The sequence below is a fragment of the Notothenia rossii genome, assembly GCF_949606895.1.
Source record: "Notothenia rossii genome assembly, chromosome: 12".
Classification (NCBI taxonomy): Eukaryota; Metazoa; Chordata; class Actinopteri; order Perciformes; family Nototheniidae; genus Notothenia; species Notothenia rossii.
The window spans coordinates 14,363,627-14,377,771 of NC_136911.1; the positions used below are offsets into that span (position 1 = coordinate 14,363,627).

Genomic DNA, 14,145 nt, shown 5'->3' on the forward strand with positions numbered 1-14,145 from the left:
TAATGTTGTGTTACTTTGGCGAAAGGTAAAGAACATTAAAAGAAGTTTGGGGTAATACATACATTATTTATGCAGTAACTTACTTATTGAATTACATTACTTAAACGTCCCAGACCGCCCATGCTGGTAACATTACATTTTTAATTTGCAGCATTGCAACCTGATTGCAACCGGTTCTTTTTACGCCATTCACATACTACAGTAAGATGGTACAACTTTTCGCAGAGTCCCTGAGTGCAGCGTTGCATGCTATGGTTACGTCAGTGCGTCAGTGCTCTCTCTGGCCCCGCCCCTTTCTCAGAAATGCATGTTGTATTGTTGGCTCCAGGGCCTGGATTTTTCTCGTCTCTGTTTATATTTTTGAAAAACGGTAACGTGAGACGTCAGTGTACAGCAGCACAAACACAGACACACATCGAACTCCATTTTTAACCGCTGGACCTTGAAGGTACGTTCTCCTCTTCTCACCGGCTTTGTTGCTCCCTTTTACCCCTATTGCTTGTTATTACAGTCATTACTAGCATCCATCTTGGTAAAAGCTCATTAAATCCCCCTACTAATCCTGCTGACTTTCCGCTGCATTATCGAATTTAATTAGTATTTGTGCCCCATGTGCAAAAGTGTGAAAGTCAAATATATATATGACTTCATTCCAAAAGTAATTTATTTAATGCATTGTGTCAGGTGTTGAGACCAGATTAATCACTGCAGCGTGGTTGTGTTCAGGTGCTGCAGCTTGCACATGTAGTCCATCATCATCTCCATGGAGACGTTAAGTACAAACAGTCATGTCCACTTCCTGCAACAAAAACAAGCTCTTCATTAATCTGTTCTACCATTGAATATATTGTATAGGTATCAAGCACCTGAATGCACCAACTTTTATATTTGTGGATATGTGCATCCAGTAATTATATAACGCAACAATTTATAATACGGTTCAAACAATAATAATAAGATTTATGACATTATCAGGAATTCCTCTTGCTCACTATTAAGAATTCACTATGCAATAATATGATAATTGGCACTTGAGATTCGAATAATTATGAAAAAGCCTTCCAATTGTTTTTATTTTTTTAAATAAAAAGTATTTCTGTATTACATGGCCTTCATATAATCATTTCAAACTTAAATAATCACTGCTATAGTACGTTTAACCCACAGCACCACGCCTTGATTTCTTATTTTTTATTGTAAAATCTTATAATTACAAGGTCCTTATTTCATAAAATATCTAATAACTGGGTCATTCTACAGAAAAGGTGGAATCTGGGTGATACAAATCTGCTGAAATATATTCCTTCTAAACACATCTAAAACCTGTTAAATAGCAATAACTAACTCTTAACTTAATGACTATTTTTATTATTTGTATACATTATACAAAGCTTATTTATATAGGAACGCCACTGGTGTTACGTGTTACCAGGAAGAAGAATAACACCAGGTAACACAAGTGACAATTTGGAGAAAACACTACCATTTTAACAAAATTGCTGCCATGTGTCAGACCAAATATGGCTTCAGTCAATATCAAAATCGTTTAACTCTTCAATACAATACATTTTCCCATTCAAATGTTCACATAGGGCTATGAAATGAGTAACACTAATGACAGACTTGAAAGACGCACGTACAATTTGAAGATAAAATGACACCTTTAACAAACAAAGTAAGAAGTATCTGACTTTCCTTATGTCTTTGTCCACTGCACTGCCTCAAATGATCTCTTGTTACAGGAGGCACTTCAGAGACAGTACATTACTTCAAAAATAAAAGCGTTTTGTGTAGCAGTAACACCAATGACGTAATTTTGGGTGACTGACATTTATTTTATATTATTAATAATAATTTGCGGGGTTTTTTTTCCATTTCAGTGTTATATTTAATGTATGTAATGTCATGTAAATGTGAATGAGATTTATTTATTGAAAAAAAAATTGTTTAAATGAAAACTATAGGCTCCACTTCCATGTATGATCAAAGTGACAAGGCAGTTCCTTGAACTTGGCATTTTAAATAAATTGCAATTTATGTATAAAACAATTTAATTTGTTTTATTTAGTACCATTGCAAAGACAATCTTTATTTATTCAACATATATAATGAATGTGAGTATTAGTCAACGTCATGTATTTTGGTGTCTGCAAAAGTAATTGACAGCACTTCCACCTTTTCTGTAGAATGACCCAATTATGAGATCCTTATCTTGATATAAGATTAAGATCTCATACTTGCAGGATTTGTATCTTGTTGCTATAGAAACAGCTTTAGTCCAAGTTAGTTAGTTAGTTAGTCCTAAACAGAATAAGATCTGGTGTTGGATGTGCAAAAGCCACTCTCGCCAAATGGGGATACCTAAATGACGGGGACGTTGTGTGTGACTGCGGCATTGAACCACAAACCATGCAACACCTCCTGATATGCCCCCTGCTGGAGCAACCCTGCACAACATCGGACTTGGCAGAGTTTAATGAGAAGGGACAGCAATGTGTTCAGCTGTGGCTGAACCACATCTAACCAAGCCCTGTAACTGACTGCCTTGTGGACACGATAAGAAGAAGAAGTCCAAGTTTAATGTGCTAACTATTGACACAAACATTGCTCCTGCTAGAAGCCTGTGTTAATGCTTCTCTCTGCAAGATGTGATGTGAGCTGTAGGGACTGCCAGGCAGGCAATGATTTCATACTTCATCATTAAAACATCGAGATTTTTATATATATAAAACTATATTCAAAAAACGTTCAAATGAAGGAAATATGCAATTAAAAATAGGAAAATTATCCCCTCTGTGATGCCCCTGTGGGTTCATCTTGAGAAGGTGTGGCTGTGCTGCATCCAGCCGCCTTAACTCAGGGCACGGTCTGGTGCCCTGCAGCTACTCTGTCCTCCCTCTGCTTTCCCCTACAGGCACCTGGTTTTGGTTGAGTATGTTATGAGTTTTCTCAGTTGCTTCACTTTGTGCACTTCAACACTCTCACACTCATACATGTCCATGCAATCCTCATCCTGCATTTACACTACTGATACCACTGACATCCACACCTCATGCTTCATTTGTTTTGCACTTAATTAATTTGGCTAATTTGAACTACTTGCTTTAATAAGTATCTTTTGTTAAACCGTTGATATGGTGTGTCACCTCTTTGTTGTGGCCTTTTGAGCCAGGCAGTACACCTCTTAAAATTACAAAAAGTCTGATGAGTCCTCCTAATTTTGAGAAAACTCCTCCATATGTTTTTGATTTTGTGAGTAAAATGCCTTTTACAAATTGTTTGGGTATTACATGGCTTTGCTTACTTTCTGAATTTCTTACAAAGTAAGATTCATTTTAGTTAGAGCTTTCACATTAAATCTCTTGTTAAATGTCTACCACAACAAAGTGTTGGACAAACTTATATGTTACAGATACAAGATTCTTGAGAAGTAACCCAAAACATATTAATAATTTTGTAATCAGTCTGTCCATCATCCTCAATTTATACAAGTTCCGTGTATGATGAGAATACTCAGAATATGCAGGGACCAAAGTTTTAAGCGCTGCCAATATGCGGTGTTGCCATTAGGCGCTTTCACACCGCAGTACTTTTCCCACTTTAGTTCATCAGAATAACTCTTTAGTTCTCATGTACTAAGTACAGATCGCGTTCACACCGGAATAAATCCCTGGGGGAGGATTAGGCAAATTAAGCCGCTGACGTCACTTCTTCTTCTTCTTCTTCTTCTTCTTCTTCTTCTTCTTCTTCTTCTTCTTCTTCTGCTTTGGGTTTACTGGCAGGCCGCAAACAACAAGCAGTGTTGGGACTGTAACGCCGTTATTTTTGGCAGTAGCTAGTACTCTAACGCATTATTTTTTGTAATTCAGTAACTCAGTTACCGTTAATACATTGTGCGTTACTCCGTTATTTTTTTTTATATAGTCTCGGGCCGTTTCTCAATCGCGAGTACACAGAGCAAACAGAGCAACTAGGCTTGTTTGAGACAAGCGGGACCCGCGCAATTTCGATCAACGTCTTGCTAGTGCGTTGCATGATGGTTAGTCATTTTTGTCCGACTTGCTCTGGAGGCTCGCTCACATGAGACGTTGAAATCTCGCGGGACAAAGACGCCCGCAGCCTTGAGAGCGAGGCGGCGCAGTTCCTCTCCACGGGCTGCGGAGGCGAAATGCTTGATGGGAAACGACTCGCTGGTATCTCGAGCTGAGCGCTCATTGGTGGTTTTTACCCCGTGCTGCTGATGAAGCTCTCCAATTGGCTCGGCAAAAGTTTGTTGTTTTGTGTCAGTTTTACGTCGCCCCCTCCATTAACATTTTTCATAATTGTTCCACAATGTTTATCATCATGAAATTAATATCTATATATTTTATACTATACTTGCACTGCTTACCGTTTTCATACTTTATATATCTTAGCATATTCATACACACTGTTCATACTGCTCACAGGCTGCTGTGTATATTCATACCCCTCACTGTTTATTCATCATTCAATTCATTCTATATTTTATTCTGTAGATTGTGTACATTACTTTTCACTTTACTGCTTGGTTAGGGTTAGAAGCTAAACCGCATTTCGTTGTCTCAGTACCTGTAATCTGTGCAATAACAATAAAGTTGAATCTAATCTTGAGCAGGAACAAATGTATTTACTGAGTACATATCTGACATTAACGATTAAACACGTGTGCATTCTTTAGAAATGCAAACCGAGTCAAGCCGACTCCGGAGGTGGCGGTATGAACCTTAAAGTTGTTTGCAATCCGCCAAAAAACCGAGAGAAGAAGAAGAAAAAGGCGAAGAAGAAGAAGCCGACTCGGAGCTGTCCAACTTCAGGCGAGCTTTTTGAGACCTCCCCCGGCTGCGATCGGCTATTCTCGTCTACTTTCGAAGCGAGCCGCAACGCGTCTCAAACAAGCCTGTTATTTCAAGTATACTACGTCATCGAGTGGCGCCGAAGGACTGTTTAAATGCATGGCAGAGACGCGCTGTGGGTGTGTTTACTAACAAGACTATCATGGCGGCAGTGGAGCTGAAGTCGAGTTTCTCCACCTGGAGATATTCTCACCATTTCACTTTTGTCGAGCACAGGGAAAAGAACGTTTTAGTTAAATGTAAGTTGTGTCTTGGCGGGTCAAAGAGCCTATCTACTGCCCAAAACAGCAATTCAAATCTGTTGAAACATCTGCTGAAACAACATGCTGGGACGAAGCTAGTAGCTAAGACCAAAGACCCAGACTCATCCGACGCCACTCCACCTAAGCAACAGCGGCTGGATTTTAACCGAGGGACTGCTAGCCAGGGAAAAGTTGATGCTATTGCACGGTATGTTGTAGAACACATGCAGGCTATTTCTACAGTGGAGTCACCCGCGTTCAGGGGGCTAGTAAGCATGATACCATGTCCGGGCGGCACACGGCACGGATTGTGTTTGTATAGAGACCACATTGCTTAGCAGAGTTCAGTGATGCAAATGCATGTCAAGTTGATCAACAGATTGTATTATTCTCCAATGCAATAACAGTACTGAAATTAAGGCTATAAGGGCATTAATGGGAGCCCTTTTTTTAAGTAACTAAAAAGTTACTGTTCACAGTATTAACGCATTCTTTATTGGTGTAAGTAATCAGTAAAGTAACTGATTTTTAAATAAAGTAATGGTAACTAGTTCCTGGTTTTCAGTAACTAGCACAACACCGGACGGAAGTCCCCGGAGTTGGGGACTGGCTTCAGTAGAAGCTAGAACGCCGACACCTCCTCAATTCCACCGCTCCCATGTTTTCTTTTGTGTTGCCAAACGGCCCGTCTACACTACGGGCATCAAAAAAGCTTGGAAGCTGGGCGTGTCTGAAGCTTGGCGATTTCTTGCGACCAACAACCAATCAGATGAATCTCCCGCCCCCGACATACAAAGCAATAGCAATGTTAAAACGAAGTAAACTGGATATAAACTCTCCAAACAGGCGAAAAACCTACCAGTTTCAACCACTGTCTCTGCCACCTCCCTCCATGCCTGGTTCCTCCGGTTTATATCCCGGTAAATAGTTCTGGTCGTAAAGAACCGGGTGATTTGCTACCGTAATATCTCGTTTGGAATATGAAGAAATGAACTGCGGTCTGGCTCTCCCAGCTTGCACGTGGTTTGATTGGCTGCGCTTGCACTGGTGGGATTTGCATAAACTGGATTTGATTGGCTGATGCCAAGCATCGAGCTTAGATAGCATCGATAGATGCTCGTGATGCTTGCAAAGTCATGCCATGCTCCCCACAATGCAGTTCGGCGAAGATTAAAAATCTTCTACGTCACCCCATTCAAGTGAATGGGCGAAGCGTTGAAAGCATTTTTCGATGCCTGTATTGTAGACGGGCCGTTACGGCCCGTCTAACTACAGGCATGAATTTTTTTTGAAGCTGGGCGTGTCTGAAGCTTGGCGATTTTTTGCGAGCAACCAATCACATGAATCTCCCGCCCCCGACATACAAAGCAATAGCAATGTTAAAACGAAGTAAACTAGATATAAACTCTCCAAACAGGCGAAAAAACTATCAGTTTCACCCACTGTCTCTGCCACCTCCCTCCATGCCTGGTTCCTCCGGTTTGTATCCCGGTAAATAGTTCCGGTCGTAAAGAACCGGCTGATTTGCTACCGTAATATCTCGTTTGGAATATGAGGAAATGAACTGCGGTCTGGCTCTCCCAGCTTGCACGCGGTTTGATTGGCTGAGCTTGCACTGGCGGGATTTGCATAAACGGGATTTGATTGGCTGATGCCAAGCATCGAGCCTCAAAAGTTGAACATTGTTCAACTTTTGATGCCGATAGATGCTCGTGATGCTTGCAAAGCCATGCCATGCTCCCCACAATGCAGTTCGGCGAAGATTAAAAATCTTCTACGTCACCCCATTCAAGTGAATGGGCGAAGCGTTGAAAGCATTTTTTGATGCCTGTAGTGTAGACGTACCGTTAGTCTCTCTGCGTTTGTGCGCTGGGCTAATGCTAATGCGAGGATAATAAAATGGCGGCTTCACAAAACTTTGTTGGAGTTTTACGGGGAGTGGTTTGCATTCCGCCCAGCCAATCAGACATCGGAACCTTTTTCTCCGACGAAAGTACCTGCTCTCTAGCAGTTACGGAAAAGGGGCTAAAAAATGTTCTGATTAACTCATTTTAGTTCCGGCTCTTTTTGGTGTGAACGCGACATTTTGGAACTATATCAGAACTAAAGTAGGAAAAGTACTGAGGTGTGAACGCGGCTAATAATGTTTTAAGATGTTGAACATTTTACCAAATTACGCCAAAAGGCGGTGCTAGATAACAGGATCCCTTACTCCCTCTGGATCTTCCACAGGTCTGTAGAGATGTCGTCTGTGTGGCAGCAGGAGCCGTCGGAGTACTCCCCCTGCGTGGAGATCGACTCCAGCTCTGTGAGGATTGAAAACACATACACCTCTCCGGCCTGGCTGAAGCAGGAACAAGACGACCTCCGCATCATCAAGTGGGAGAACTTCCAAACTGCTGCCTCAGCGGATTCTGTTCAGGACAACACACCCAGCAGCGCCATGTCAGGTAACTGCACTTCTCTGAAAATATGTCAATGTTGGTATATACGCTTCAAAGGTCACCTATTATGCAAAATCCACATTTTCATGTATTTTATACATAAACAGGTGTCCCCTCCGTGTAAAGAGACTCTGAAAGTTTCCGAAAAAAGATTTGCTCACTTTTTGAGGAGCCACTCTCCATAAGGAGTGGCTCCTTATTTTCATCTAAAGCAGGTGTTCCCAAACTTTTTCAGCATGAGACCCAAAACAGAAATGTTGTGGTCCTAAGGGACCCAAGCTCAAAAAATGTCATGATTTTCCATAATATCTACAGTTATAAACAAAGAATACAACACACCATGAATTTTAAAATGTAAATGAAAATATTTATTTAATTATAAAAGTGCATCGCAGCAATTAGGTTTCTCACCATAACAACCTTCCCTTTGAGCTTGCCCAGAAAAAATAAGGATCAAAGCAGAAAGACGAAACATGGGACGTGCAGTCAAGTATATACAGTACAAATCAAATTTAAATTATACAATTATCAAAAGTGCAATATTAAGTTTGTCGCTAGCTCAAAAACTATGTACACACCATTTTAAACTATTTTAAATTAACAAAGAACAAACATGTAGTAAACAGAAAGGGACAAAACACTAACTATAGGAAGTGCAGTATACAGTACATCACAGGTGAAACCAAATTTAAATTATCAGAAGTGCAACATTAAGTTTGTCACTAGATCAAAAACTATGTACACACATTTTTTAAACACTTTTAAATGAACAGAGCTGTTTTTTAAAACACTCTGAGACAAATAAACTCCAACACTTGGCAACTGATTAACTTTTTTTTGTGGAGGCTAACTTGATAGGATGCCCTCAGTGCCCCTCTGTTCCCTTTGAATGCCTGAAAATAACAGAGAAGATATTATCATTAAAATTGCTGGGTTATTGGGTGATTTTTAACACCAGCCGGCGTACGCTGTATACCCAATGTGGACCTGGCAACCGCATTTATAGCGCATTACATTACATGTTACTTGTTAGACGCTTTTATCCAAAGCGACTTACATACTCAATACTGTGGAGAATCCCCACCGAGGGATTTTGACAGGGTTGTTGCACAAAAGATCCAAGCGCGCACAGAAGTAGACATTTCACGAGCGCACAGAAACAGCCTGAGTGCGAGGAGAAGGTTTTAAGCTGGAACACAGGAAATCTGGAAGCAGAATTATATCTGAGTACAAGCGTACAGTTTGAGCAGAAGCAGAGCAAATCTAAGTGCAAGCAGGCACTATTTGAGTGTGAGGACAGGGTTTGAGGGAAAGAAATACATATTCTGAACGTGAAATCAATAAAATATGCTCTCAAATTTAAAGACCACGCTCTTGAATAAAGATAGGGAATAATCCCCATATGTATTCCTATGTGCATCACACTGCAGCAGTCACGTCCGTGCGGCTGATACTTTCTCTCGCTTTCCTTCTCATACTGCCGGTCACTTTCCCTCTAATCTTCCTGTGGTTATTGTTTCTCTGTTTTTCTCCCGGCCGTTTTAAAAACATTTCAGGCTAGTAAAAGTTGAAACACCGCTCTGTGCCGCTGCAGAATGTAGTGGACTCGCGGGAGCGAGTAGAGGACGCGTGAGAGGACGCAGCTGGCGGTCCGCTCCGGGGCTCAGTCTGCATTTCATCCAACTTTGCATTTACGAAAACATTTCACAACAGACCCTGACAAACTCACAAACACACAAAACAAATGATTAAAATGAGTGACTTACTTTTCCGCTGTCAAAACACTGCTTCTTGAAAGACTCTTCTTTGCAGATGAAAACATCCTTCGATTTGTCCCGATGCAGAGGATGTTTTGTTTGGAGATGCAGGTCCAATTTATTCATTTTCAAGCTTTCGTTACTGAGCACCTCCCCACATAAAACACACTGAGGCCGCTCCTCTCCATTTCTAACAGCTTTTGTGAAGCCAACGTTTAAAAACTCCTCTTTGTATCGTCTTTTTGCCATCATGTACGATCGGGATTAATCAACAGACAATAAACAGACAGCGCGAAAACTTTCGCGGGGGACACGTCAGAGCTTATACAAATACAATCTTTTATTTGTATTTAGAAAAAATTAAATTATTAAATATACAATGCTATATTGCATAATTTCATTTTCAAAATAAAATACAAAAATTATAAAAAAAATGTATTTGCAACGCAGCCATCAGCTCTGACGCTGTGTGTGTGTAGCAATGCATTTAACTGGCGACCCAATCAAAACGGGTCCGTCGCGACCCTGAGTTTGGGAAAGGCTGATCTAAAGTAACAGACCCAGAATCAGCACTTTTGAAACAGGGCTGAAACAGAGGGATTTATGGGATGCGACAATGCATGATCTGTTTGGTATTTCAAGCCAAACACTTCAGAGACATGTTTTGTATATATAAGAGACTTATAATATATTTATGAAAAACAGTATAATAGGGGACGTTTTTAATAACCTGGTGCAATCATATCTTTATTCAAATGGGAACCACCAGTTGCAATTGTGAACTTAAACAAAGAAATCTGAAAAAACATTTTTTGAATTTCTTTGAATCTGGCTTTGTTTGTGATTATACTCGTGTCAGATTATGAAGACCTTGATGTTTTAATTCTTAATACAGTTCATTTTTGTTACCCCTGCTTAATAGGTTACAAAATAAGTGGTGTGAAAGCAACAATTCAATTCAAGGCTTTATTGTCATCTGCACATTAGCTACAGTGTAGATATGGCAATGAAAAACTTAAGTCACAGGCTCCTCCAACAATACAATTTATTACTATTTGTTCTATGTCCTATATATATATATATATATATATATATATATATATATATATATATATATATATATATATATATATATATATATATATATGACATAGAACAAATAAAACAGATCAAATAGTGCAAGAGAATGTTTTCAGATGTGTAAGTATGCACAGATAAAATAGAAATAGTGATACAACCACATTACACAAACAGAAAAACACATTTTATGCCAGTGAAACAATTTGAGTGAAATAACAAAAATACTGTTGAATGGAACGCTGTGTTTTTTCATGCTTCTTCTTTCTTGTCTCCCTCCAGCTGGCTCACATGCAGAGAGCCTGCCCCCCCGGGTGCTGCTGACCATGACCAAGCTGCAGTGCATGCTGGAGACCAAACAGGAGCGTATCGCTGCACTGGAGAGACAGGTGGAGGACCTGATGCAGGACCGCAAGTTCCTCAGGAGCCAGATTGAAAACCTCACCAGTAACCGCTCCATGTCCACCTTTGCATCTCCCAGTCCAGTCACTGAAGGTCAGTGTCCGCAGTGACCATATGTCTGATCTACACTGGTTGGATACTGTTGTAAATGTCGTTTTTTGTTGATCATACGCAGCTCCTAGACACAGCAAAGTGCAGCACTCAGAAAGCAAATCTCGGAAGAGAGAAAGAGTTTCCTCGTGTTCCCCTGACAGCAGCGACAGCGCCTCTGAAGCGTCGGGATCATCAGAATTTTCAGCGGCCTCAAGTGAACACAGAAGGAAAAAACACCACAAGAAAAGATCAAAGAGAGGGAAGGACTACAGCAGGAAAAGGGGTACGATAATGTCTTGTCTTTATAAAGATGGTTATATATAATATAGATAACATTTAAAATGTGTTTATTGTGCTCGTGTGCTTCCCTGACCATTCAAGTCTATCATAAAAAATCCTACTGTTGGAAGGGCAAAGATAATAGTGATGTCAGATGGATGAAGATGTCCTCCCTTTTTAACATCGGGAAGAAATACTGATAACTAGAATGAAAAGCCACAGACCTCCAAAAGGGAAACAAATATTACATTCTTCTAACACCACACAAACGCAGCTCTAATTTTCTATCCTTCAGTGCTAATGGAAATCAAACAACATTTGTGTATCCACCATTTATTATTATTATTATTATTTTGAGTGGGGTTACTTGGGCCATGCTAGCCCTTTCTACCAAATCCTAAAAATATGCAGTTTTTCTGTTATTAGACAAACAATCTGACCAATAAAGTGAACCAACATTTAATTTAAATTAGAGCATGTCAAATTAGAATTTATATGAAATAGAAATCTATAAAACAGACTTTCAATTACAATTGTGAAGGAAAACTTAGTATTTTCTATTGTAGTGGGACTGACACTTTATTTTATGTTCAAAGTCACTTCTGCATGTGCTTAAGAAGAGTCTGTGTCTGTAATGAGGAAATATTCTTAATCACCTCTGTAGTAACAATGTAAAAACATGCCTTGTTGTTCATTCCTCCAGCCACCGGAGTCCAGTACGTCATCCACCGCTACAAACAAGTCCTGTCATCCTTCGTCAAGAAGAAAAGCATGAGTGAAGCCTTCCGTCACCTCGGAATCGACCGGAACACCATCGCCAACACAGCATGTATTGCCGAGCTCCACCTGGCCGGCAAAGACATGGTCCCCCTGGTGGGGGTGTTCCGCCAAGGAGAAGAGACCCTGGTCAGCTACGCCCAAAGGTGCACCTTGGTGATTGACAGTGACGCTGACCTGTCCCGGAGGATAGACATTATGAAAGCTAACGGAGAGCTTCTGCCCATCTCAGGGAAAAGGCCCAGAGGGTTGCATTCTCACCTGCAGCAGCTAGGGGGCGCTGCAGAGAGCATTTTAATAGGTTGATGATTATCTCATTTGGATGGAGAAGTGAGACATTATGCCTTCAGAGTTGACATGCTTTTAATGATTTTCCACTTATCAGAAAGACTGGATTTAAATGTCTGATGTAGCATTTTTTTGTGTATTCACGTCTCAAGGTGAACAATAATGTACATTATTTTCAATATATTTACAATCACATTCACACATTTAAGGTTTATTTTTTACATAACATACATACAACTGATTTACAGCTGCTGTCACCTATACATTTTCCTTTTTTAAATGTAAGAGAAGTGTGTGTAGTGTTAGAAAAAGCCACAAGATGGCAGTGCTCACATAGCAGAGAAATCATTCCTCCTGTCATTTACTTCCAAAATGGTGGATAGTCAATTTCCATTTCCCGGCACCTTGTTTTTGTTGGAGGTGCTCATAGATTTTGTTTTCCCTTTTGATTCATATGCTGTCGTTGAACCAAATGATTTGAAAACGAAATTTGTTCCAGTGTGTCCATGTTCCTGAGCTGCCAACAAAATGAAAAAACACTGTGTCCATATGAAAATGTTGTCTTTGTTTTTTATCCTAGGGTATATTTTCAGTGTCCTGTATCGAGACACTATCACATGATAATACTTAACATGACATTTAGTAGAATACAGAACTTTTCAGAAGCCACCTGATCTCAAGGGATGGGGAAGGAGCCCTAACATCAATCACATGATCAAACCATACTTCTGTAAGCTGAAATGTGATTCACAACGAACGAAATGCAGAAAAAATAGATGTGGTGTTACATTTGCTGTCAGAGGCGTATTTGTTTTGAGTCTCTTGACCACAGATGGAAAAGCTTGGCGAGACATCCTTGGGCGATGGTGAGTGTCAGTGCAAAGTGCCTTGCCTGCTGTTTGCTTTTCACATGGAGTGACAAATAACCTGCGCAGAGCCATTACAGAGGCTGCACTCGGGCTGTTTATCTTTGCATGGGACTGTGTCACTGTCGGACGCCCACTATCTGCTTATCTTTCACTCTCCCAATGTCCGTCCCCTCCCCCTAACCCCTGTTCCCCCTCTACTGTTTTGAACTCATTCAGTCATTTCTTATTACTTCTCATCTCTTCATCATTTTTTTTTTTCCATCTGTTTACCAAAAGCAAAAGAGGTTTTAAATGGTGTACAACCATTTCCCCCCAGCAGAGGGGACCTTATGTTTCTCAGCCAGAGGGGACACATGCATTCTGGTCTGCTGAGGTAGAGATGGGTAGATGTCTCTGCCAACACATATCCTCCAACTTCCTGAGGCATGCAATCGTCACTTCTGCTTTCCTTGTCACCAGCAAGTCACAGCAAATCCTCAAATGAAAAAGGACACAGAGTAGAGATGTTATTGACGTATATGACCATTTCAGTTTTGCATTCCCCCCCAAAATGGTCAGCAGGTTCCAAAAGAAAGCAGCAAAATGCAGCTTCCACCTGCTCCATAATACTCCAGAGTGGCAGCTGTGATTTTGGTGTTAATGACTCGGGTGATGGAGCTCAGAGCTGGAGATGGAGATAGGATGTCGGCCTAATCGAGCCTGAAGCATGCTCTCCTCCTCCTCTTCCCCCGGCAGTTTGACTCACACTGGTGGTGGGGGGGGCCAGCTGGGACTCCATTTTGTGTCTTTCCTGGTTGCAGGTGCTATGTCATTGCGGAGTGCCTCCTCCCTGTCCAGCTTTGATCCTGACCCTGACAGAATGAGCATCTGGACAATTCTCACGGAGAGAAGCGTGTAATAACCACCAATCATTTCACCAGTTCAAGCACGTCAAATGTGTTTGAACTGGTGAAATGGCCCGGGTTATGTTTTGTTGTCATACTGCCAGTGTGTGCCAGAATTGCTGCGTAATAAATGCCTTGTATAAAAGGATTACAAGGCCT

General features: G+C 40.7%; 1 protein-coding gene across 2 annotated transcripts; it reads left to right on the top strand.

Moving 5' to 3' along the window:
• The first annotated feature begins 291 nt into the window (after positions 1-291).
• Positions 292-12,789, top strand: LOC307026114 (coiled-coil domain-containing protein 106-like). Of its 2 annotated transcripts, none has more exons than XM_079661252.1 (5): positions 292-448; positions 7,349-7,566; positions 10,677-10,889; positions 10,972-11,172; positions 11,872-12,789. In XM_079661252.1, exons 2-5 carry the CDS (start codon positions 7,359-7,361, stop codon positions 12,249-12,251), a joined length of 1,002 nt encoding a protein of 333 aa, XP_079517378.1. In that variant the 5' UTR covers positions 292-448; positions 7,349-7,358; the 3' UTR covers positions 12,252-12,789. The 2 variants fall into 2 exon arrangements, with proteins under 2 accessions (XP_079517378.1, XP_079517377.1); XM_079661251.1 differs by lacking the exon at positions 292-448 and adding an exon at positions 4,323-5,324.
• The last annotated feature ends 1,356 nt before the right edge of the window (positions 12,790-14,145 follow it).

Bases quoted from the DNA above. Each gene is read 5' to 3' on its own strand.
- LOC307026114 (XM_079661251.1), top strand. From the start codon at position 5,017: ATGGCGGCAGTGGAGCTGAAGTCGAGTTTCTCCACCTGGAGATATTCT. The intron at 5,325-7,348 runs GTATGTTGTAGA...GATCTTCCACAG, and splicing joins AAAGTTGATGCTATTGCACG to GTCTGTAGAGATGTCGTCTG. The intron at 10,890-10,971 runs GTCAGTGTCCGC...GATCATACGCAG, and splicing joins TCCCAGTCCAGTCACTGAAG to CTCCTAGACACAGCAAAGTG.